General features: G+C 37.4%; 2 protein-coding genes across 2 annotated transcripts; one reads left to right on the top strand and one right to left on the bottom strand.

The window, feature by feature from the left end:
• Nucleotides 1–4232: 4232 nt before the first annotated feature.
• Nucleotides 4233–19159, bottom strand: FBXO43 (F-box protein 43). The gene is given in 8 exon segments (XM_042972889.1): nt 4233–4762; nt 4866–5069; nt 9116–9218; nt 12030–13500; nt 18170–18198; nt 18200–18238; nt 18441–18728; nt 18828–19159. Coding segments are annotated over 8 exon segments (2715 nt in total). The 3' UTR covers nt 4233–4513.
• A 3765-nt stretch (nt 19160–22924) lies between these two features.
• On the top strand, nt 22925–25842 carry POLR2K (RNA polymerase II, I and III subunit K). Its single transcript, XM_007073305.3, has 4 exons — nt 22925–23209; nt 23798–23865; nt 24774–24866; nt 25695–25842. Exons 2-4 carry the CDS (start codon nt 23805–23807, stop codon nt 25715–25717), a joined length of 177 nt encoding a protein of 58 aa, XP_007073367.1. The 5' UTR covers nt 22925–23209; nt 23798–23804; the 3' UTR covers nt 25718–25842.
• The last annotated feature ends 537 nt before the right edge of the window (nt 25843–26379 follow it).

Consider the following 26379-nt stretch of genomic DNA (forward strand, 5'->3'; position numbering starts at 1 on the left):
AAGTATTTAAATAGCTGGAATAATTCTTAACATCCATATTTATGCCCATAGAAATGTTAGTGCAAAATGATCAGATAACTCTTAAAATGTTGTTTCTCCTTATATCACTTACCATAATTTTCTGACCATTTGTTTTCCAAACCAGGGGATCAGAAATAAGAAAGTCCTCTCTTTACTGGAAATAGGTAGAAGCCAAAAAGAAAAATAATATTCCTGTCCATTGGCTAACAACGCTGTCAAGGGGGCAGACCATTGTGGGAAAAGATTGTTTCTTATCCTAAGTCAGTAGAAGGTAAAGTATTTGTTGGTTTTCCCCAGATTTAACACGCATTTTTTCCCTTATGTCCTTATTAAGCAGAAAAAAATTTAAAAATAAAGTGCCATTTTTAATCATCTATCTTGTTTTGCAATCTTTTGGGGAACACAGAATAGACCTATCAATAATCATTTGGTGAAATTTTGTTACTTTCACTCAATAATCAAAATGTGTAAGAATATAGTAATTACTGGAATGTGTTAATACTTATTTTCATGCCTTGTGTCTTTAGATTGCAAAGACCTTAGACTGGAACAGTAGCTTTTCTCTGGAACTGAGTTCTCAGATAATAGTATATTCATGTGGTTCATTTAGTTTTCCAAATTATAAAGTTGCAAGGAACTACCAAGATAAGGAACTACTTCATTCAGGCAGAGTTGTTTTTAAATTAGAATTTTTCCCCCAATATGCCAATAGACTTTTCTCTTTTTAAAGCTTATTTATTAGTAAATAAATATTTATTATTTTCTATAGAGAGGGAGAGAGAGAATTCCAAGCAGGTTCAGCGCTGCCAAAGCAGAGCCCAATATGTGGCTTGAACTCATGAACCATGAGACCATGACCTGAGCTGAAACCAAGAGTCAAGCGCTTAACCGACTGAGCCACCGAGGTGCCACTAGATTTTTCTTTAATGGCAAAACAATCTTCCTTTTAAGACACGGTAATTATATGCATATTGAATTTATCACCGGGATCCTGCAAAGAGTTTTGTCATGTAAAAGTAACAGACTCCCTCTGGTGGAATCTCCACTTGTTGCCTGTGTGATCTTAGATTATTCAACCTACTTCTTGGTTTACCTGATATATATAAAAACATAAGATAATAACTGCCTTATAGAGTCACTGTGAAGAATAAATGAATTAACACATGTAAGGGATTTAGAACAGTCCCTATACGTAGTAAATGCTCAATTTAGGATTGAATTTTTTTTTCCAAGCAGACATCTTTTACAAGCAAGTTAGAGGTTGACTTTATAGTTTCATTTAGCATAATGCTAATGCTATCAAGATCATATATTCTATCCTCATAAATGGTATCTTGTCTTATTCTATTCATATTTAGCCAAATGTGTAGCTGTACAAATTAGTACAACACTTTTAAAGAGTTTCAACACTGATTTCATCATACACCATTTATTTTCATTTCTCTCATTTATAGATAGAAGAAATGGGTTCAGAACCAATAAGTAACTTGCAGAAGGGCACAGCTAGTAAGTAGTTCAGGATATCCACTCAGGCTTTTTGACTCCTAACCTAGCACTCCTATTACATTTAAGAAAAGTAGCTTTAAGAAATGAGTAAACCAAACAAATCCACTGATTACATGTTTGAAGCTACTTAAGAAATCATTTAGATCCCACTTTTTTGTATAATGAAGCACTAATCACTAAGATCAAATATTAAGAGATTACCAGATCAGTAGGATAGAGTTGTAATGATTTACTTGATAAAAGTTACTAGTGGCACTAAAAAAATCTACTCGTTCAATAAATATTTATGGAGCACCTTCTATTTGCCTGGCACTAGGCAAGGTCCTAGGGCTGTAATAGTATTTAAATCAAACATGATATAGTCCAGGTCTTCACAGAGTTTATAATCTGATGCAGAAAGAAAATTAAACAAATCGTTTGAATAAAGTACTCTAAGTACCATCCTATACAGAGGAAGTACAGGATGCTATGGCAGACACCGTAGGGTAACTGCTCCAGTGGGTTACTGTAATACATAATAATTTACAATAATTAGCGTGGTGGTGATTATTTTTTGGATAGTTAGAGCCTTTGTTTAATAAAGTTATTCAGGAATACTACATGATTTTCTTCCACTTAACCTACCCCTTAACCTCATTACAAATATTAAACCTACCAATAAAAAGCTTATCTTTTGAATTCCTACCCTGATCTTTTTTTTCTTAAGAATTGTTATTATAAAATCATTAAAATATGTGGTACTAAGTCCTTACATTATTTTCCTCGTAACTACTTGACCATGATACTCAAATCCCAATTGAAACCAGAGATACAAAAAATTTGAAACTTCATTGCTACCAGTACCTGTAGTAGACAAAAATACATGTAGATTATTGATTTCTAAAACTAAATGTGGTAAAAATCTATGTTTTCAAAAGCAGAGTAAGATGAAATATTACACTTCAGTAGGCTGGGCAGCCACAAGACCACAAAGGTGATCCCATGGAGAGGGCAATGTAATTGCAACACATAAGACAACTACAAAGTGCTTCCTAATGGACAGGAACTAGGATTCCAGATTCTTACACTGCACTACTTACAATTTCAAGGATAAAGAGGCAAAAGAAATGCTTATCCTTCCTTTTTCATTATTCTGTGATAAAATAATAAAAATCAGTAAGATATGGGAAAATAAACTTTTAAAATTATATAGAAGAGAAAATCTTGCATTTCAGCTTTTAAAAACATATCATAAGATTGGATCTGTTTTTTAAGGCTTAAGACGTCACTTCTGAAAAAAAAAGGGGGGGGATGGGGGAGTTACTTCTGGAATGGCATTTAAGCTAGGAAGAAATCCAGAGCATAAAATAGCAAAAATGTTCATATGACAGAAGATATGATTCGATCTGAGCCACAGAAAGAGAGGTCAAAGATTAAATCAGAGTCATCTTTTATTAAAAGAATCAAGACTGGGAATAAGTTTCCTAAACACAAAGAAAATTCAATGAGGTTAATTAAATGATGTTAATAAGTATATTGATCCTGATGTGGAAGATATCTCAGGAAATTACATAGACACTGAAAACTAAACTCGATTCACATCAGTCAGAAAATGTGATATAAAATTCATGGACTGTGTAACTTATTAAAGACAAGTGACAATTTACTTATATTTATATTTAGCCTCCAAACATTCTTTGTGGAATTAGAAGGGTTATAGATAAAACTTAATATTTAGAAGTTAATTTTTTTAGTGAGTTAAACAACAAATTAAAATTTAGAACAGATTTTTGCAAATATCTCTCTTTCTAATTCACACTTTAAAATCGTCTTATTAAAATAATGCGTAAGAAGAGCTACATTTTACATCTCTGTGTAGAGTGTGTACACAGACATATACACACATCAGTTACCTAAAGACAAAGAAACTGTGACACTATACTCAAATTTTCCCCTCGTTTTAGTAATTTGTTCAACAACAGAACTTACCTCTTTCTTGCTGCTATTCTACAAATGGAACATCCCACCTCAAACCATTTTTGGAAAGAGGTACATTATAAACAATTTAGTAAATCTGATTATTAAAAAAACCCAATCTTGTCCAACTAGTCCCAATTTGTCACAATACTAATACCCAGCCTAGATAAAACAAGTGGAATCTGTGATTATAGTTCTGGAATTTTTACATTTATTTTTATTTACTTGGAGAGATAGAGAGCAAGCAGGGGAGGGACAGAGACAGGGAGACAGAATCCCAGGCAGGATCCATGTTGTCAAGCTCAGGGCCCGATGTGGGACTTAAACTCACGACCCGAACTGTGAGATCATGACCTAAGCCAAAGTCAAGAGTTGGACGCTTAACCGACTGAGCTACCCAGGCACCCTTATAGTTCTGGAATTTTAGAAAATACTTATGTGAAATGCATGACTTTACTAAGATTCTCATTGTGAATAATCACATGTCTAATAATTTACTTTTCACGTCTTCTTAGAAATCAATATGAAGTAAATTTTCTTTAACCAGAAGTCTGCTCAAATATGACACTAAATTGAAAGATTGAAATTATTGAGTAAATTCAATAGAACTTCTGAAAACATTTTATTTATATTTCATTTCAGATACTCATTTTCCAAATCTATAAGGCCATCTGTCTCAAGTTCAAAATTTGTAATATTATTTGGAAAACTATTTTTAAAAAGTGATCGAAGAACATTTCAACACATAGTGATGAAATGCACAATTTTTAAAGGCTACATGAAACAGTTAAATACATACATATGATAACATTAAAAATTCTTTATTTAAAAACACTGTTATTAAAATGGGTAAATATGACACAGTAAAATACTTTAAAGAAAACAGACATGGATTATGATACATACAAAATAGGAAATAAATCATCATCTGTCATTAATGGGAAAATTGGCATACTTTCAAAATATTCATAATTTTAAGTCAGACAAAACGTTGTTTAGAGGGAATGCTTCTTTTATATTTAAAGTCTCTTTAAAGGCGTTTTAAATTCCGCTTACTCTGGGCACTTCCTGGAAGAGCATCTTTTCTATTTCTTGGCTTTGCTGCTCCTCTGCTACACTCTTCAGACCCATGATAAGCACACAAACATAACACACAAAAGTCAAAAGCACAGGCTGTGCGGCTACAGAGTCCTCTTTTCTTATATGGCTGGTACTTAGCAGGGGATTGGCACCTCGGGCAAGGTTTTAATGCTTCATCAATAAAAAGTGTTTTGGCAACCTGCAGTGAAAGCATACACACTAAATCTTCCAGTTTCATATAGAGAAACACTTTATGTCAAACTCTGAGTATTTATTTCTAATAATTTATGATAAATACTCACCTTAACATATTCTTCCTGTTTACTACTTAAGTGAGTAACAGAAGAGCTTGCTATAGGTGTCAAAACTTCTCCCCAAGGAGAACGTGTTGAAACTTGTTCTTTCTGAAAGCCTGGCATCCTAGCCTGAGCTTGTACAGATCTTAAAGCTGATCGGTTTAAAAGATGGAGCCTAGTGGCAGCGTCCTCAACATTTAATAGAGCCCCCTGCGGCAAAAGATAAGAGGGGTCAATACGGTAATATCAAAAGTTCCAGAACAGTTTTCTGATGCACATGTATTTAAATGTTGAAAGTGGTTTCACACTAAATTCCACAAGAATTTTCTCCCTAAGCTTTCCCTTTTCGAAAATTTTTTCTCTCTCATCTAACATTTAAATGTCAAAGAAATATAAATGAACAAAATTAAAACAATAAATGTTAGCTTTAAGTTTGCAAGATTGGTTATTTTTCTCTTTAAGGCATGGGTTGGCAAACTTTTCCTGAAAAGGGCCAGATGGAATATATTTTACATTTTGCAGGCCAGATAGTCACAGCTACTCAACTGCCATTTTAGCAAAAGCAGCTGTAGAGATATGTAAATGAAAGAGCAAGGCTATGTTCCAATGCAACTGACTTTAGAAGCAGAAGTGACGGACAGGATTTGGCCCACAGACTGGCGTTTGCCAACCCTTGTTTTAAGCCAAGGTTTACGAAGAGGTGAATCTTTTTCAAGTTTGCCACGGGATATCATGGAATTCTCTGAAGGTTTCTTACCTTAGCCACACATCAGAAAAATAAGGGGCCTGGTTAGACCATGAAATCCCATTGGCTTGGCTAGTTTTTACATGTAAATACTGGAGTCATTTTTACACTTACATTTTAAACAGGGAGGAAAAAAGGTACCTCTTATCTGAACCGGATTTCCATATTACTTCAATATTCAGCCAAGAAATATTTTCAATAAGGCTTCTATTTTGTTAAGGTTGATAATTGGCATTCTTAACCAATTATCAAAATACAATGTGAAGCTCCTCGTGTGTCTAACTAAAATTGTGTTTCTTCTCCCTTTCTCACAATTGGCTCCTAACAGTGAGAAGAGTGAAAATATGAGAAATTATAGTAGGATAAGTATAGGAAATAAGGTTAGCTGATCATGAAAAATTCCGTGATTAAGTTTAACAACATATACATAAGTGTGAAGGATAAATATTCATTTTCTGAAATTAAAATGAATACAACTGAACTTTTTCAAGGACTTGATGCATCTCTTTATAGTACATTTGTATAAATAATTTGCAGCCTAGGCCACAAGCACACAACACTAGAGCACACCAAAATTCTGACAAATTTTGATGCAGTTGGTAAACACAATGTGCGTAAATTTAAAAAAATGAAGAGAGATACATTGTTGAAACACATTTCAGCCACAGATTAAACATTCATTGATTTAATAAATATTTCTAGAACTCCTAAAGGTACCAAGTGAATAAAACAGTGTAACTCCTGTCCTCCTCGAGTTAAAATGTGTGCTGCCATCTCGGAACAAAAGGAGGCAAAGCAGTAAACAAAGGCACATGTTGGTGAATGCCAAAATTTTTCAAACATAGTCACATCATGTTGCCAGAAAATATTTAAATGTGAGAGTGAAGTCACCATGTGGTTGTTCATTTCCATGATTATAAAAGAACAGCGAAGAATACAGCAAACTAAGAAATGCGATGGAAAGGGTGTGGTATCCCAATTCTTATGCTCATTCTTATGGCTGCAAAGCAAAGAGATAGAATTGTGATCTTAATACACACAGCTGGTGTGTGCCTTCCAATTTTCACACATAAGGAGCTTTCAGAGATATTACACAAGTATGAGGAAAACCATTAAACAACTTTGTTTTACAATGTTTCTTTCTGGGTTAACGATACACATTAGGATAGCTCAAGTGGAAAGCAACTAGTCCATATCAGAACAGGAGTGCAAAGTGCACCGGGAAGAATGTTTCTAGGGACAAGAAGGAACAGGAAGAATACCTGATTTGTTTGGACTTACACAGAGGAGATTTCCAGTTCTGGTGGATAATAGGAGATGAATCAGGGATCTGTATAGAGAAACACTAAGCAAAACAAAAGAAAGAAACTGGGCAATTATTAACTCTGGAAAAAAAAAAGTTATATAGGAAAAAAGGTGTATTCATAGTGTACTGCATGTTACAGCTGTCAATAACTCATAATAATCTCAACACATTCTTCATCATGTCAGCACCTAATTCTGACCGACTCCCACATGATGGTGTGGTTACAATGGTGAGACAGGAGAAAGGAATTCAGAGAGACAGGTGGGTGGGTAGGTAGTGGTAGTGGCGGTGAGAAGTTAGAGAACAAACACTCTCTCTAAAAAGTCAAGAAATAGCAGTAAAGGTGTGCTATTTAGAAATGTGGAGGTAAATCTCAGGAGGAACAACTGAAGAGTTGGAGGTAAGTGACTTGGGCGCAAGAATCAAGAGTGAGAAGGGATAGGCAGGAGAATGTTTTGTCCTAAGCCTCACAGTCCAATTGGACTTTTTAGACCATGTACTTGTTTTACTCTGAAAAAAAAAATTAAAAAGCAAACGAAAATAAGAAAAAAGTTCAAGTAAGGAAAAAAAAGTATAGTCTTTTGAGAAACAAAGTTAGAAAAGAAAAGTGGTGGCCAGGATATAAAGACAGAATATTTTATCTAGAATTACCTGAAGTGTTGCCAAACACAAGCAGGTTTCTTTCCCTGTAGGATGTACAATGTAAATGGAGCTAACAGGTTAATATTATTAGGTGTTTGCTTAAAAACTGTTTTTTTAAGTAGGTCCTCAGCATATAGAGCAGCACTCTAATAAGATAAGAAGAAGGCAATTAATAATTTCACTATTATAAGCTCCCAGGATCAGAAGGCAGCAGTAAGTAGCCAGGGGCTGTGAATAAGTTGTAAGGCAATATCATAGGCAAGAAAGTAAAACTTTTCTTCAAAGTCAAATAGAAAGTCAATGTTTCAGTTAACTCAGTCCCTAGTATTTCATTGCAATGAGAAACCCACCAATCTGTGTCTAGGTGTTTATATCTGTTTGTACCATGCTTCATCTCAAGTATTGTGTTTTGTCAAATTAGAAATTTACATTATTCACGTTACCTAATGAAATAATAATTTATTAAATACTTTTTACTAGAACAAGAATAAGAGCATGAACTCACAGTTTCTTTCAGTAATGATGGGTAGGAAAAGGTTAAAAGTTGTGTATATAATACATATGGGTGCCAGAGTCATTAGATGCATTACATAAAGTTGTGTCCACAGGAAAAATTAGTCAGCTTCTACAGGACTTTTCCTGTACCCTCAAAGCTGGTCCTCAAATCTTCAAGAAAATACAAGCTTATGATACTTTACCAGTCCTAATCTGCTATGCTGACTCACCTCCAGGCCTTCCTGGATGCTAAACTCTCAGCTGAAACACTCTTCCCTGTCTTCACCTGGCTAACCACTCATTGGTCCTTCAGGTCTCAGTTGAGTTGCACTTTTTCTGAAAAGCCTTCTGTTGATTCTCAAGCATCAAATACTCCGTTTAAATGTTCTAACGGAGGGGCGCCTGGGTGGCTCAGTCAGTTGGGCGTAGGACTTCTGCTCAGGTCATGATTTCATGGTTCATGGGTTTGAGCCCCACGTCGGGCTCTGTGCTGACAGCTCAGAGCCTGGAGCCTGCTTCAAATTCTGTGTCTCCTTCTCTCTGCCCCTCCCCTGCTCGTGCTTTGTCTCTCAAAAATAAATAAGCGTTAAAAAAAAATGTTTTTTTAATGTTCCAATAGAACTAATTCTGGCCTTCCTCTAACACACCCGTATTGTAATCACCTGTTTACTTGTAACACCCACAGGGCATGAGCTCCAAGAGAGCAGAGATCATTTCAAAAAGGTTCACAATTGTAATCTGAGCAATTGGCACAATAATAGCCACTCAAAAGGCTAAATAGAAAATGCTATAAGGATATCCAATTATGAATAAGACCCAGCATAGCACCAGTATTCAAACACTGCACACACACCCAAACAACATAATCCCACAAGACGCTCTTGATGTTAGGTTATCTACTCCACTTATGGACTGGAAGGAAATGGAGTTGGGGAAAAGTAAAACATTCGTGAGTGAATGTTTGGTAAATGGAAAAAGTTAAAAGATAGCAGGAAAACCAAATTAGGCTGTCCAGCAATATGAGATTATTATTTTTACAAATCCATTTGAGAAAAGTATATACGTTACCTCAGAATCTGTTTTCAGTTGTGAGATGTAAAATTTCCTCCTCCGATTTGCGTTTTTATCTTGAACAATAATTTCACGCCAATTTCTGCTTACTTTCCAAACACTATAACATAAAGGTCAGTTTTATATTGTATATATTCCACAAAATTAACTTTTTTTTTTTTTTTTTTTTTTTTTTTTTTTGCCAATGGCAATAAGAAAAACTTAAAAAGATTCTGGACAATAAATTTAAACCTAAATATTTACATTAAAAATATGATTTGATCTACATTGTTGTTTCATATTATTTCACCATATGAAAGAATTCCTATTAAAACATTAAATATATGCCAGCATTATATCAATAAATTATCTTATAAATGGTTAACAGAAAAACATAGTTTCGTATAAGACCAATATGAGCCCACTGAGAGACTGATTAAGAGGATTTAACTTCAAATGTGACCCAACAATAAAAAAATTAGAACACAACATGCAGAAAATGATTATCATCTATACAGTCCAAGAGGTTTTTTTATCTGTTTCTCCTATTAAATCTATAGGAGGAAATCTACCATTGTTGATTAAACTTAGCAAATCTATCATTGTTGATTAAACAAATGTAAGAACTATCAACAATTCATTAGAAGTAGTAGGTGCCAAATAACGATTATTATGATGGCTAGCACTCCAAAGTTTCTATTTTATAAACCAAAGTTTATGAGAATGAAGCAGCTAAAGAAAAAAAACCCCGACTTACATCCAGTGATTGCCTATTTGTCAATAACTTTGGCTATACTAACTATTAAAGAAAAATAATCTTTCAAGTGTTACTCTGCTCTTTTTTTTACTACTCTAACTTAAATCACTCAAAGGGAGTAAGACCAGACAGCTTAAAAAAAAAAAAAAAAAAAAAAAAAAGTCCCTTGTTGTTACAGAGGTAATAAGTACTTGAGTTGTTAAGCTGGCGTACTTCCCAGCTGTCATGGCCACTTCAGTTGCCTTTCCTCTCCCCAAGCCAATACATGGGTCTTATATCAGATTAAGGAGAGAGAAAGGCAGATAGACACCTATTAATGGGGAAGAAATGAACTATATAATTGGATATTGGCCAGTTATTTCAACTGACCATAATCTCTCACATTACCAAGAATAAACACTACTAACATTATACATGCATTCTACAGTACAAATACTATAAATCTGAAGGGGTGGGGAGAAGAGGTAATTATTAAAATATGATTGAATATCAACTACTCCCACAAATGAGCACCCAAAAGTATTACTCAATTTTTAACTCATCTATATCCAAATACTCCAGCATATAAAAATAAAATTCCTGTATTTCAGCCATCCCTTTGATTTTATTAAACAACTATCCCATTTGAACATTTTTTTAAAGGCACATATATACAGGTGCACTAATCTGTTTATTATCCTACTTGGGTTACACCAAGTACGTTCCTAATCAAGTCTATTTAGAAAGGCCTTAAACCTTAATGTGAGTTTGTGGGACACTATTGGATTAGAAATCAGAGGGCTCAGTTATAGACCTAGATATATTCCTATGTCCTTGAATGACTGCTGGCAGATCACTTAACTTCTCTGGAACTCAGTTTCCTCATCTGAAAAATATGTGACTAGACTAGATGTTTAATGACTAGACTTCCATCTATGAAATTCTATGATTTTCTACAATAGCCTACAATTAATTTGTGGAGGAAAGGTGAAGAAGGTTTCAAATAGAGGTAGTGGCCATAAAAACAGCAAGGATTCTATGAACCAAACTTTTGACATATCCCTATGGAAAAACAAATTTACAAACTCTCCCACATGTCCTCCCCCAACTGCCACTTGCAGAAGTCCCGTTCCACAAGGCTTCCCTCCTTCTGGCCATGGCATTCCCAAGGGTCTCATCTTCTGATAGTCCTGCAACTCCCCAAAATTACCAGTATGAACACAGTCTCACTTTAGTCTTTGTAACCCTGGTTCCCACCCTTAATAATCCTAAATGTCTGTTTCTCTTTAATTATGTAGCAGCATTTAACATACTGAAATTTCTGTTAGCACAAATTCTTGTTTCTAATTCCTTGACATTTTCAAAAGCAATTACCTTCCATGGCACCGTTGGCAATGAAAATGAACTAATCCGTATTCCCTTGGTCTCTAGAAAAACTAAGCCCTAAAATGAAAGCTAACCATCATTTTGTATTCTAGAACTTAGATTCAATAACTAAATGGTATCCTTTGTATGTTGCCCTTTCTTAGTCAACATGACATTTTACAATATTTCTGACCAAGTGTCCTAACATTAATCCAATTTGCAATCTGACAACAGGATGTGGACTATTAAATCATCAAATAACTTTCATGGAATAAAGCTTGCCAGTCTTGAAAATTTAAAGTTCGACTTTTAGAAACTCTCTTCCCAAATGACAGTGCCATGAACCTTACCCAGAAGACTATATTGACGCATCTTAAACAGGATTTAAAATTTTTTTTAATGTTTATTTATTTTTGAGACAGAGAGAGACAGAGAATGAAAAGGGGAGGGTCAGAGAGAGGGAGACACAGAATCTGAAGCAGGCTCCAGGCTCTGAGCTGTCAGCACAGAGCCTGACGCGGGGCTCAAACTCACGGACTGTGAGATCATGACCTGAGCCGAAGCCAGATGCTTAACTGACTGAGCCACCCAGGCGCCCCTGAAACAGGATTTTAAACAGAAAGAACCTATGTTACTAAGCTCTAGTAATATAGTAACTTTAGGGAAGTTCACTAAACCACCTTTGATAAAGTGTGAGACAACCAAAGAGAGAGATAACAAAACAAATAAAAAACAGGACAACTGTTCAACTCATAGAAAAGCTTTCCAATTAAAAAAAAAAAAAGTGATAAGAAGGAAGTTTTATTTCAGAAAAAAAAATATATTTCTTACCTGAATAGGCTTTCTGCAGTCAAGGAATCTAAAACCATAGCAAGAATATGCTTTAAATTTCTATATTTTAATTCTGTTAAGACGTCCAGTTTCTCTATACCCATTTTCTTGCCAATCAGTCCTGTAAGTACACACTGTAGCACGGCTATTTGCCCCCCATCCCTTTCTTCTAAGAATTCATGTGCACCATTCTGCTGGAATCTTTTTCTTTTGTTTCTCATGAAGAGCTCGTGCACTAACTGCAAGGCTGGGGTCTTTGATAAATTCTTAAAGCTTAACATCTTAGTGTCACTGCTCAGCTGACTCCCTGAGTGGTCTGAGGCAGCTGCTGGTGTTGTTTTAGAGTCAGAGTGGTCAGTCTGCTTTTCCCCTTCTGTCTCAGATTGTGAGCCATGCTCCTCCAGGGTGGACAATCTTCTCAGCCTTCTAAGATGCCTTGACTTTTTTATGGTGCTCTCCACTCTGACAGTTCCCTTATGTTTCTGAAGTTCTTGAAAAGAACCCTCCTGGTCAGAGAGGGAATCTTTTGATTTTTCCAAGCAAAGTGAGTTAAAACCACTGTCTTCAGGTGTTGAAATATTGCCCCTCACTTTAGTTGAAGGGGAGAGCCTTTGACTTGCATTAAATTTAATGTTTGCTACAAGATTACTTATTGGAGTCACACGTATGTCCTCATCTGTCCCACAAGTTGTTGCACTAACAGAGGAGCCCAGAGGTTTGGGATATGTATTCTCATCATTCACAAACAGACTGCTATCACTAAGGTCATATGTGATAGAGTCTCTAAAACTATTGCCCTGAATCGGAGATAGACATTCAACTTCAAACAGGCTACAGTCATCTTTGGAATCATCAACTGTGGAAGTCTTCTGTTGAGAAAAATTAAGTCTCAATTTTTGACTGCTAGAGGTTGCTTCTTCTGTCTTCAAAGTACTAGTAACTAAAGGACTAAAACTGTTTTGCCGTGGAAGACCTGAAACATGGCTTGGAATATTTTTTTCTAAGTTGAGGACTTGGTTCATACTACTTTCTAGAGAACTATTTTGTGATTCAAAGTCCCCTGTTAGAAGAGAGAAAGATATGTCCAACCTTCTGCGCTGCAAAAATTTTTTCCCACTGAGTTTAGGAGTTTCACAAAGTTCGGGGCTTTTCTCCTTTTCCTTCCTAGAAAAGACACCTCTCTTTTTTTGAGTTGGAGATTCTAAAGGATGAGTCAAGCCCAGATCTGAAGTTTCAGTATGTTCATGGATTAATAGTGGGCCTTTTCCTTTCTTTCCAAAAAATTCTTTACCTGTATTCTCATTGTTGCAAGGCTGTAACAACTCATTGTAGCCACTGTCTTGAAATGAAGATGTGGAACAGTAGCCTCTGAAGCTGGAATACGTGAAATTGACAGGAGAGTCCACCTCATTTTCTGCTCCAGGGCAAGTCTGACCTAAATGTCTCTCTGACATCTTCAAAAGCTCTGTTTCTACAGAGGAAAACAAATTTTATTCTTCCTTTGAAATGAGGAGTTTGGCAGCTTACACCAAAATACATTTGTTAGGACTATAGATAATAATAGAAAATGCTATGGCAATAAAAAAAAGTTACTTTAAAAAACAAATCTACTCTAATATATACTCAAGTGTATCTTACTTAAGCCAACTTTTAACATCCTAAAAACCAAAACTTTTGGGTTATACATATTCACAGATTACTTGATAAGCTTAGTCTAAGCACCATGCACAAATATTTTCTTGGACTACACTTGAGAAAAAAAATCTGACGGCATCATTTTTAGATAACCTTATGATATTAACAGCATTGATGTGCATAATTATAGTTTTAATATTTTAGCTATTTCTCTTGGCCTGTATCTAGTCAGTTGGATATTTCCCTTCAAAATTCTGGGTTATAAGTAAAGCTGCTTAAACAAACTATATGCTAATTTTTAAACACGTCTCTGGAAAGGTGTCAAATGAGTACTGCCACTAGATTTAACTGCAATCTGGCTAAGCAACTCCAGGATAATGTTATTCATACTTGTAACATAGGCCTGTCACAGAAATCCAGTCCCCATGACTGCTCTCAACGTCTGAATTTCCAGACTTATTACTTTGAAAAGACTCCCTGGCTTATTGATAAATTACTAATACATTCTTCTTGAGCTAACTAAAATGAACCAGTGCCACACAGACATAGGGCCATTACAAACTTGGCCTGTTATGCTTATTCATGTGTCATTTTGTAAATATTTTGAGACATAACATCCACTTGCAGGCCTGATTTCACAGATAACAGACAACTATTTATGGGAAACGCACCCCTTATAATATTCTTGAAATTGCGAGCACAGAATTCAAGTAAATTACTTAATAAGTTACTCAGTAATTATATTTGTAAGAAACAACACAAGGAAATACTTTACTCCTTAACCTTTTTAAACAGTATTATCACATTCCTCCTTTTTATAAACTCAAATCTTAACCCAGAGGGCACTAAGGGAAGAAAATCGTCACAGTTTCTGGTATTTTTCCTGATTATTCAAAGGACACTAAGAAAACTGTCATTCTTTTAAAGTTTTCTCCAGACCAAATGCATGGTTTTTCTCTATTAAAAGATATTAGGAAGAAAAATTTTAGTTGACTACAATGGGAAAGGAATATATTTATGCCTAGGTTACACCAGTTAAGTATACAAGTGAATGAGTTTTTAAAAACAACAAATCACTACTCCAACCACAAAACAAAACAGTTTCTTTATGGTAAAATGATCACTGGAAGATTATTACTGGGCAAAGTATCTATGTGTTCTTCAACCTTTTAAACTTACATTCAATTTTGGTAAATTTGATACATGTTCTCTTCCCATCTAGATCCCCTCAGATCATGAGAATGGCTGCTATCTTCTGTTCGTGCTTACCAGCCAAGATCATCAAACTTTGCTTTCTATAATTTGTATTATATTTTCAAACAAAATATTAAGTTAATGACATATAATGAGCTTCCAAATTACACCTCTACCCATGAATATTTCCCCCTGAGAATCATTCTATTAAGTTAAAATTAGGTCGCGAAATCCTTCTAAAAAGAGCAAATGTAACAATTCGACGTCACCACTAGGTGTCTCACAGTGCTAGAATCTGGGAAACCGAGGCAAATTGTTAGAAACAAAATGGGGATGCAGATATCATCCTCTCCCCCCACCAACCATAGGCCACTTGATACAAACACATATATATACATATATAAAAAAATCTAATTTCTTCTGTTCATCTATACATTCGAAGTTGCCTCCAATGTGCTTTTCTCTGCTGTCATCATGCTCATCTTTCCATTTTCCCAAGATGTTGGTCTTAAGCAAAACTTGGCTGTTCAAAACTTAATTTTTAAACTCTTTTTTTTAAATTTTTTTTTAACGTTTATTTTTTATTTTTGAGATAGAGACAGAGCATGAACAGGGGAGGGGCAGAGAGAGAGGGAGACACAGAATCTGAAGCAGGCTCCAGGCTCTGAGCTGTTAGCACAGAGCCCGACATGGGGCTCGAACTCACAGACCGTGAGATCACGACCTGAGCCAAAGTTGGACGCTTAACCGACTGAGCCACCCAGGCGCCCCAAAACTTAATTTTTAAATCTTTTAAACAGACACATGTAGAATTATGAAATTCCCATTGACATATTTAATTTTACCGACTCAACAGTTCACTGATTAATCAAATGAGCCTCCTTAATACTCATGTTTAAAAAATTGTTAAAGCTTATTTATTTATTTTGAGAGAGAGAAAGTGAGAGAGAGAGAGAGAGAGAGAGAGAGACAGAGAGAGAGAAAGAAAGTGAGCCAGCAGGGAACGGGCAGAGAAAGGGAGGGAGAGAATCCCAAGCAGGTTCTGTGCTGTCAGCACAGAGCCCAATGCAGGGCTCGATCTCATGACGATCCGTGAGATTATGACCTGAGCCAAAATCAAGAGTCAGAATCTTAACCAACTGAGACACGGAGGCACCCCTCCTTGATACTCATTTTTAAAAACCAGATTCCTGAATGTTGAGAACATGTATCTCTACAGTGCTCTCAAGAAAGAAAAAATTGGCAAGGATGGGGAGAAAAGGGAACCTTCATGAACTGTTGGTGGGAATGCAAACTGGTTCAGCTACTATGGAAAACAGTATGGAGGTTCCTTAAAAATTAAAGATAGAACTATCAAACAATCTAGTAATTCCACTTCTGGATATTTATCCAAAGAAAATGAAAACACTAATTTGAAAAGATGTATGCACCCCATGCTCATTGCAGCATTATTTACAATAGCCAAGATATGAAAGCAACCTAAGCGTCCATCAATAGATGAACTAATAAAAATAAGGTACATATATGCAATAAAATATTACTCTGCCATAAAAAAAAACTCTTGCCATTTGTGACAACATGGAAGGACTCATAGGGTATTATGCTAAGAAGAATAAGTCAGACAAAAACAAATACCATATGATTTCACTTATATGTGGAATCTAAGAAACAAAACAAATTAACAAACAAAACAGAAACAGACTCATAGAGAACAAACTTGTGGTTGCCAGAGGCGATGAGGGTAGGGGGTGGTCTAAATATGTGAAGGGGATTAAGAGGTACAAACTTCTACAGTGACATGCAAAAGAATGAACCTGGACCACTTTCTTACACCATACACAAAAATAAACTCAAAATGGATGAAAGACCTAAATGTAAGACAGGAAGCCATCAAAATCCTCGAGGAGAAAGCAGGCAAAAAACTCTTTGATCTTGGTGACAGCAACTTCTTACTCAACATGTTTCCGGAGGCAAGGGAAACAAAAGCAAAATTTATTTTGATGGGACCTCATCAAAATAAAAAGCTTCTGCACAGCAAAGGAAACAATCAGCAAAACCAAAAGGCAACTGACAGAATGGGAGAAGATATTTGCAAATGATATGTCAGATAAAGGGTTAGTATCCAAAATCTATAAAGAACTTATCAAACTCAACACCCAAAAAAACAAATAATCCAGTGAAGAAATGGGCAAAAGACTTGAATAGACACTTCTCCAAAGAAGACATCCAGATCGGTAACCGACACATGAAAAAATGCTCAACATCACTCATCATCAGGGCAATACAAATCAAAACCACCTTCCACCTGTCGGAATGGCTAACATTAACAACTCAGGCAACAACAGATGTTGGCGAGGATGCAGAGAAAGAGGATCTCTTTTCCATTGTTGGTGGCAATGCAAGCTGGTGCAGCCACTCTGTCAAACAGTATGGAGGTTCCTCAAAAAACTAAAACTAGAACTACCCTACGAGCCAGCAGTTGCACTACTAGGCATTTATCCACGGGATACAGGTGTGCTGTTTCGAAGGGACACATGCACCCCCATGTTTATAGCAGCACTATCAACAATAGCCAAAGTATGGAAAGAGCCCAAATGCCCACTGATGGGTGAATGGATAAAGATGTGGTATATATACAATGGAGTACTACTCGGCAATCAAAAAGAATGAAATCTTGCCATTTGCAACTATGTGGATGGAACTGGAGGGTATTAGGTTAAGCGAAATTAGTCAGAGAAAGACAAAAATCATATGATTTCACTCATATGAGGACTTTAAGAGACACAACAGATGAACATAAGGGAACGGAAACAAAAATAATATAAAAACAGGGAGGGGACAAAACAGAAGAGACTCATAAATATGGAGAACAAACTGAGGGTTGCTGGAGGGGTTGTGGGAGGGGGGATGGGCTAAATGGGTAAGAGGCACTAAGGAATCTACTCCTGAAATCATTGTTGCACTATATGCTAACCAATTTGGATGTAAATTTTAAAAAATTAAAAAAAATTTTTAAAAAGAGGTACAAACTTCTAGTTGTAAAATAAGTCATGGGACTGTAATATATGCCATAGGGAATATAGTGAATAATGCTGTAGCAACTTTTTATAATGACAGATAATAAATAGACCTATCAAGGTGATCACTTTGTAATATATAAAAATATAGAATCATTGTGTTGTACACCTGACACTAATATTGTATATCAATTATAATTCAATTTTTAAGAACACTTGTTAGAGAATGAAATACTTACTACTTAACTATATAAAAAACAAATTTTCTTCATTTGTTAAATTGGAAAATCTTACCATCAGTAAATCTTGAGCTCTTAGATGTCAGTTATGAGGGCTTCCAAACAAGAAAATCTTTCACTCTGCCTTTAAAATTCATGCCAAAGTAATACCACTTAAAGAGAAACGTGCAGCAGCACGTGACTGCTAAAATCGGAAAGGTACATAAAGCACATGCTGCAGGGATTATTTCTAACATATGAAAAGGCCTAAATCACTTCGAATTTCCTCCAGCTTTCCAAATAATAGTAATTTCAATATCCTTGTTTTCTCCAGCTAGTCTCGGAACTGAGGAATCTTCCCAAAATCGGGTTTTTGAAAATGCAGTGCAAGCCGCAGCGCTGTCATTGACTTCCCCAAGGTGCTGTCGGCGGGTGGGTGGTTAACGGTCTCACCAGGGCGTCCTTTGGCCCCGCTCGTCCCTCCCCGACCTTCCCAAGGCCAGGCTGGCGGCGGCCCGGGGTCGCCTCGGTTCCGCCGCCACGGCTCAGGGCCCAGAACGCCACCGAGAGGCCGAGGGCGGGTGGGCGTCACCAGGAGCGGAATGAGCGGGCAAGAGGCCGGCTTAGGGGCCCCTCTCTAGTCCCAGCACCTAGAAAGCAAAGTGGGCCCCGGGCCGGCGGACGACCAGACGCCCGCTAGCGGGCACACACCTGGGCCCCCCACTCCCGCCCACCTGGAGACCGAGGCGCGCCCGCACCGACCGGGCCGCGGGGCCAGGCGGGAGGGGAGACAGGCAGCCGCCGCTGGGTGCGTCAGGCAGGAGCCGCCGCCTCGCCCCCAGGGATGCCCGGCTATGGCAACCCCCACGCCACGTTCGCGTGGGGCCGCCGAGATTCCCTCCTTCAGTTTGAACTGCCCGCCCTGAGTAACCGCTACGCGCCGCCGCGCCGCCCCGCCTCGCCCCGCGCCGCCCCTTCCTCCAGCTCCGCGACGCCCCCGCCGGCCGCCCAGCGATCCGCAGGCTCTGGTCCGGCTTCTCCCAGAGGAGTCTCGTCCTTTTCCCATCTTTCCACCCCCACCACAAGCGCAGCCGGGCTTTCTAACTTCATGGGCTCTGTGTCTCCCCATTCTCACTTTGGGAAGCATTGTGTATCCAAGCTACTAGGTCCTGCAGCGAGATGCCAATAAACATAATGTAGGTGAATGTTTGCTTGACAATGTTTCCGAGATAATCAGGTATAAAAAGCAGGTTACAAACCAAATGACGCCTTTTAGAAGTATAGATACACACAGGATATAGATATACACAGGATGAGGTCGGAACGGTATGACTTTACAGTATCTCTACATGGGATTATGCTTGATTATGCTGGACGGGATGTTTTATATTACTCATTGGGCACCTATTCTATGCCAGGCTCCATCCTTCTGCTCTTGGCAGCTTCATACTAGTCTCCTTTATCTGGCTGTTTTCCCCTCTGCCTTTTCCCTACATGAGGCATCCTACCTCAGCATTTTATTTGGGAGGGGGGGAGGGCTTTACCATTATGTGCTTACATAATTCTCATGCAGAGTTTCACCCATTACTTTTAAGCCCGTAATGGCAGCTACCACCACTCTCCTCCAACTGGACATTTCTGTATCTGGATGCCCTTTAGCCATCCAAAATGGAACATATCCAAAGTCAAACTCACTAACACCTATTAAGCTCTGCTCTATGTGCCAATCACTGGGCTAGGTACTGGGAAAGCAAAGATGAGTACACCACAGTCACTGGCCTTAAGGGGTTCACAAGTGCTGTAAGGGAGGAACAGTAGTAGTACTAAGGAAAGAGGACCAACTAACCCTAAGGAAGAAGAGGGGGGTGGAACTAACTTTATAAAGACCATGACTTTGGGATGGATTTTGAAGCACAAGTGGCAATTTAAAAGTCAGACAATAGGTGATTGCAATCTCAAAACAAAATGTACAAGAGCAGGAAAATTGAAACAGTTGGGAAAACTATAGTTTGTTATAGCTAGAAACTAAGACTAATTTGAGGAAAGACCGAAGAAAATTCTTGAGAAGGGGAAGAAGCCAAGTCATAGAGAATTTTGGATGCATTTAAGAGAAGTTTATCCTCTAGGCCATGCAGAGCATTTTAGAAAGATCACTCCCATGGCAGAGTGGAGAACAGAAGGAAAAGAAGTGAGGGTGGTTGCAAAGAGACCACTTAGGAAACTACTACATTACTCTGGAAGCCAGTGGGCCTGAAGAACCTGAATTCAGCATATTCAGTTAGCAGAATCAACTGCATGGGGTGGGGGGAGCACAGAGAACAGGTTTGGAAGAAAATAAATTGAATTTAGTATGTGGTTAGGGAACCTCGGTAGCTTAGTTGGTGTTAAGCATCCGACTTCAGCTCAGGTCATGATTTCACAGTTCATGGGTTTGAGCCTTGTGTCGGGCTCTGTGCCGATAGCTCAGAGCCTGGAGCCTGCTTCGAATTCTGTGTCTCCCCCTCTCTCTGCCCCTCCCCTGTTTGCACTCTGTCTCTCTCTCTCAAAAATAAACAAACATTAAAAAAAATTTTAGTATGAGGTTGTTGTTTGAGGTACCTGTAGGACTTAAGATAAGGAATTGATGAATTACATATGCTTCAAGATAGCACCTCTCTGAAGCTGCCCCCATACACCCAGGTAGAGTGAATAGTCCTCTCTCTAGCTCTTCAAACAAATCTCTATGACAGCCATTTTGCCTTTCTCCACACAACATTTGCAATCCTCTGCTGAATTTTCTCCATGTAGTTTATCACCTTCTAAAATACCATATTATTTACTTATCTTGTTTAATGTCTGCTCCCCACTCCTACTTTAATGTAAACAGGGCAGGGAATCTTGCCTATGGTTTTAAAAATTCACACAGTCCCAAACACCAATTAAACGCTTCCCTTTTCTTTCTCTAGTTTATTTTTTTCAGATATTATGACTGAAGAGCAGAAAAGTATATAACTCCCTTCTATCATTCAAAGAATAATCTTTACCTCCCCCCGCCACCAAAAGTGCAAAAAGGAATCGAGTTACATGTAGCTTGTCCTGACTTTACTCACATACCCCAAATATAAGTCACTCACATTTTCCTATTCTTTACCCACCACAGTCCTTGGCCTTTTTGTTTCCCTTTCTGGATTGGATATCATCCCATTTCTTACCTCAGTAGTCTAACCCCATCTATTTCCCACAAGATCTAATTCTTCTTTTGGGGACCATCCAGCAAAACATAATGAAAGACTTTTCCAATCACCAAGACATTCAAGCTATGCAGGTATATTTATAAGAATAAGATCAAAGAAAATGAAAAACAGAGATTTAGGAGGAATATAGCAACTTGCATCTTCATAACCACATTACAAGGAGTTAAAAGCACTAGTATCCAAGATAACAAGACATCCACCCTCATTGGGAGAAGGCAGTACAGCGGTATCTGGTGCATATAAGTGCTCAAGAAAAGTTAGTTGTTACCAATGATATAGCTTCCACTGACCACGCTCCCTACTGATCCTAAAACTATCAGTTCCTGCTAATTGGAAAAAGGGTGTTGGAGTGAGAACTAGCATCTACATGGACTCTTGTTGAAATTCTGGATTTCCTTGACACCACTTGTAATTAATCTACCCTTCCATAGGGTCCCAAGACCCATTTGTGTTCTACATGTGTTGATCCATTCTGATCTCCATAGACTGTGTTATGTGCCAGAATCATCTTGATACCTCAACAGGAGAGTCAGAATCCAGGAAAGTTTGCAATGATTTGTTAAACTTTCTGGATCACTCCATTATCTTTCTCTTATGATAACAATAGTTTTATTTAATAATTCTTGTAGTAAAGCCTATTTTGACTGTTGTATTGAATTACCTTCTTCTCTTTGGTTGAGAGGAGAGATATTTTGTAAGAGAGCTAATGATCAAAATATTTATGCTGTATGTCAGCCTGTCTGTGAAGGAAGAAGCAGGAAAATCCATTGTTTTCCTGGAAATTAAAAAACTGGCAGCCAGGAAGACTGGGAATATGAAGTAGTTGTATCCCCTAAGCTGGTCTGTAGAGGTGTAACCAGTTGGAACTCCTCAAAGCAAAAGGTGAAGCTCAGTTCTCAAGTTGCTGGATGGAAGACTGGAAAGCAGTATATTCTGCTTAATAACAAATCAAAGACAAAAAAAATCAAAGATATTAACCTGTTTCTCTGCTGAACTATAGTCGTTATTAACAACTGATTATCCCCTAGATTTTAGTTACTTCATTTTCTTCCTCCTTCTGATATAAAACGTCTGCTATGAAAGAAGCAAACGAATGTAAATGTGAACCAAACTGATATTAATCCCATATTTTGATCTCTCAAAAAACACACCTCCACTGAGCAGATCGTTTGTTTCATCTAGGGAGGAATACATGAGATGGAAGGAAGGTCAGTAAATAGTTACTGCTACCAATATCCCTTAGTTTTAGGTAGAATTAGTTGGTGTAGCTGCCCTCATACCCACCTTTGCTTTAAAATGAGTAAAAGGAGTGGGTCATGACAAGAGCCTATGAAAGTTTCGAAAAGCAAAAATGAAATTATGCCAAAGATAGGGGGCAGCTGCTTCACTGGTCCAGCACAGGTATCAATCCACTGGAAAAAACGTAATTTGAAAAGCGCTTTTCTACGTGAAAATCAGTGATGGGAGTTGTTGCCGTTGTGTACCTCTTAGTAACGGCTAACCTAGGATTCCAGGGGCACTTGGCACTTTCTTTTAACCCTCAGCCCTCCTGGAAAAGTGTTACTTTCTACTGACTTCCTTAGAGAAACAGACTTCCTCCGATTTCAGGAACTATTGGAATGCTTTGCTTTCCTTAAAAACGAAATAAACTGGGGCGAAACAAGAAAGCCGCAGAAACTAACACAAAAGTTCAAACTTTGCCGCCTGTGTGCAATCCGGGGTCTCGGCCACGCCTGGGGCGGAAGGGGCGGAGACTCCATGCATCATATGCCAGCGCCGGAAGTTGGTTGAGACACAGCGACGAGCCGTAATCTGGTTAAAGCTCGGAGTGCGAAGTTTCGCCGCGTTACGTGCGTAGGGAATTGGCTGGTTGGGATTTAGAGGTGGGTATTTGGGTTGAAACTGGAAAGACCCTCAAGGTTAAAAAGGCCCAGTATGGAAATCGGGAGAAGCTGGAGTTTGAGGAGTGAATGGTGTTAGTACTTTGGTTTCGTTCAGTTTAGTTTGGCTTTTGGGAGTTACTCTTAACTTCTGTTCTCATGTTTTCCTATTGAGGCATATAGTTTTTTACTTTCTGCTAAAGTTTGGAAAAACAAGACTTGTGTTAAGTGGAACACGAGCTTTGCAGTCAGATCCCAGTGCCCCTGCCTCTTAGTAGCTGAATAATCCTGCGCAAATTAATTTACAAGGCTGGGTTTCTTCATCTGAAAAGTAAGGGCAATACCTCCTAGGATTGTTGTAAAGATTATAATGAAATAACATGTGTAAAATGTTATCGTGTCCCGTTTGGGGGTAAGCGCGCAATACATTGTGTTTTTGTTTCGTCCTTTAGCTCTACCTATACAGTTTGAAAAAGTACAGGTTAGGAATTGGGACTTTTTTAGATTTCCCTGAGAAAAAATGAGGTATGGTTGGATTTGCAAGGAGCCCCTTTGAGATACTCAATATTTGAGTCTGTGATTTGATTTCAGACTATCAATGGATACTCAGAAGGACGTTCAACCCCCAAAGCAGCAGCCAATGATATATATCTGCGGAGGTAAGGGCACTTACATACATAAAGTGGGAGTGTTTTACTTCAGTTTTGAAATAATTACATTACACTTAGTCTTAAACGAGTCTTTAAAGTTACAAAGCAGAACACCAGCAACCCTAAGAAAACCTCTCATTAAGAGTTCATTTACTCACCAAGAAAAAGTGCAGCGCCCACTACTCTTTTTTCTTTCCTCCTTAATATGTTGGTTGTTAAATAACAAAAGTTCAACTGAGTACATTTTATTTTTTTTATTTTTTTTATTTTTTCTTTTTCTTTTTATTTATTTTTTCAATATATGAAATTTATTGTCAAATTGGTTTCCATACAACACCCAGTGCTCATCCCAAAAGGTGCGCTCCTCAATACCCATCCCCCACCCTCCCCTCCCTCCCACCCCCCATCAACCCTCAACAACTGAGTACATTTTAAAGATGTAATAGGCTTTATTAATCCATTCATGAATCTGGCAGCATCCTGTCTAGCAAGTAGATGAGAACTCCAAAGGGTTACAGAAAAGGAAAGGTTTTTAAAGGTAGAGAGGAGTGGAGAAATGAAAATTATTAGCGAAGAATCCTGTGTTTAAGGTAAGGTCACCCTTCTAAGAGGAATGGAAAAATCAGTAAATTTCCTAGCGCTGACAAGGAAATTCCCATATTGACTGGTCAAAGGTTGCGTTTCTGCAGGGCTGAAACTGCAGTTAGGTTAGGTGTTAGGTCTTGGTTTACTGATTTGGGGCCTCAACCCAAGTGAGGCCATTTGGGGCCTGTAGTTTCCTTTTTAACATGGCCACAGCACCATACTCTTGAGATTGAGTACATTTTAGTGCTTTGGGTGAAAAATACAGTTAAGATAATTTGCTTGTCTGTAATATTTTTCCTCTAGACATTGAATAAACATGCTTTCTTTTTTAGAATGTCACACAGAAAATGAAATAAAATCCAGGGATCCAATCAGATGCAGAGAATGTGGATACAGAATAATGTACAAGAAAAGGACTAAAAGATGTATCCTTTTAACTTGTTAAATATGAAGTAGATGGAAGTGAAGAATAATGCTTGGGTTGCTAGTCAAAGACTAATTTCTGGTAAATGGTAATAATTTTTGGTCTACTTACCAAAAAAAAAAGCATGATTAGGATTTTCATAATCATTTTTATTTTCATAATAATTAATTCAGATGCATATACTAAATATCTATATACTAGTAGATTTTGGATCTCATAAGTCTATTTTTCAGGCTTCTATATTTAACTTATTTTACTTATACTCATTTTTGAGTTTGAGTTCATGGACAAACTAAATTATACAAAGAGAAATACAAATACTGTATATGAATGCTACCTTATGGAAAAAGTGAGGCTTACAAATTGGCCATAAGACTGAGAGTACATTGTTACGTGGTAACTACAAATACAATATTTTTAAAACCAGTAAGTTACCTTGCCAACATTGCTTTAGTGTTTTTTGGTGCATTGATCTTTTGTATCATGGAAAGGGGACTAATGAAAATTGAAATCTTTTTTTGTAGTTCTTTTCTAGTTGTTATAGTAAATAGTGAGTTCTGTTCTTTTGTGCATTTTATTTTATTAAAGTTATTTATTTAATCTCTACACCCAACGTGGGCCTTGAACTCACAACCTGAGATTAAGCATCACATGCTGTTCCAGCTTAACCAGTTAGGCACTCCCCCTTTTTTTTTTTTAAGTTTATTTATTTAATCTCTCTTTTTTGCATTTTAGATCACATAACTAGCAAATAGAAAGTGACTTGGAAGTGTTAATCTTTCATATAATTTTTAAATATGTGTTTTGTCCTTAACTCAGTTTAATACAGTGGTGGTTTTTGATGCTCGATGAAACATGGAATTCAGAGGATTGTCTTCATTTGTACTTGGACTTGCTGTTAATGTTGTATAGCTTTTGATGAGTGTATTTATCTTTATGAATACAATTACATACACATGATTTCGTTTTAAAATTCATCTTGTATTTAGGCATCTATTAATAATGTCTATAAAGAAAAATTCTTTGTTCAATTACATTATTTATAATTTCCTTTTTTTTTTTAATGTTTATTTTTGAGAGAGTACGAGCAAGGGAGGGGCAGAGAGAGGGGGACAGCATATCTGAAGCAGGTTCTTGGATCTGTGCACTGACAGCAGCAAGCCTGATGTGGGTCTCAAACTCAAGAACCGTGAGATCATGACCTGAGCCCAAGTGCAACACTCGACTGTTTCAGCCACCTGGGCACCCCTAATTCACTTTTTTTGTATGTGTAATCTGACACATAGGGAAAGTTAAAAGTGCTTCCCTAAATCACACTTTTAATCAAGACCTAGAATCTTGTAGGGGCCTTGTTGAGAATGAAGTTTACCAGGGCCCTGTGAAGGTCTGATTAAGTAAGTTCCTTGGAAACTACTGTTTTACATCAAATTTGTAAACCCTCCAGCATCATTTTGTATTGAGTATACCAGTGTACTTACTGTCACACACATAATGCATGCGTTATTTTGAGTTAT

This window comes from Panthera tigris, chromosome F2, assembly GCF_018350195.1.
Source record: "Panthera tigris isolate Pti1 chromosome F2, P.tigris_Pti1_mat1.1, whole genome shotgun sequence".
NCBI lineage: Eukaryota > Metazoa > Chordata > Mammalia > Carnivora > Felidae > Panthera > Panthera tigris.

What these genes read in the sequence shown, in the direction of transcription:
- POLR2K (XM_007073305.3), top strand. Translation starts at nt 23,805, where the DNA reads ATGGATACTCAGAAGGACGTTCAACCCCCAAAGCAGCAGCCAATGATA. An exon ending in AATGATATATATCTGCGGAG is followed by an intron (nt 23,866 to 24,773) that starts GTAAGGGCACTT and finishes TTTCTTTTTTAG; the next exon opens with AATGTCACACAGAAAATGAA. An exon ending in CAAGAAAAGGACTAAAAGAT is followed by an intron (nt 24,867 to 25,694) that starts GTATCCTTTTAA and finishes AGTTTAATACAG; the next exon opens with TGGTGGTTTTTGATGCTCGA.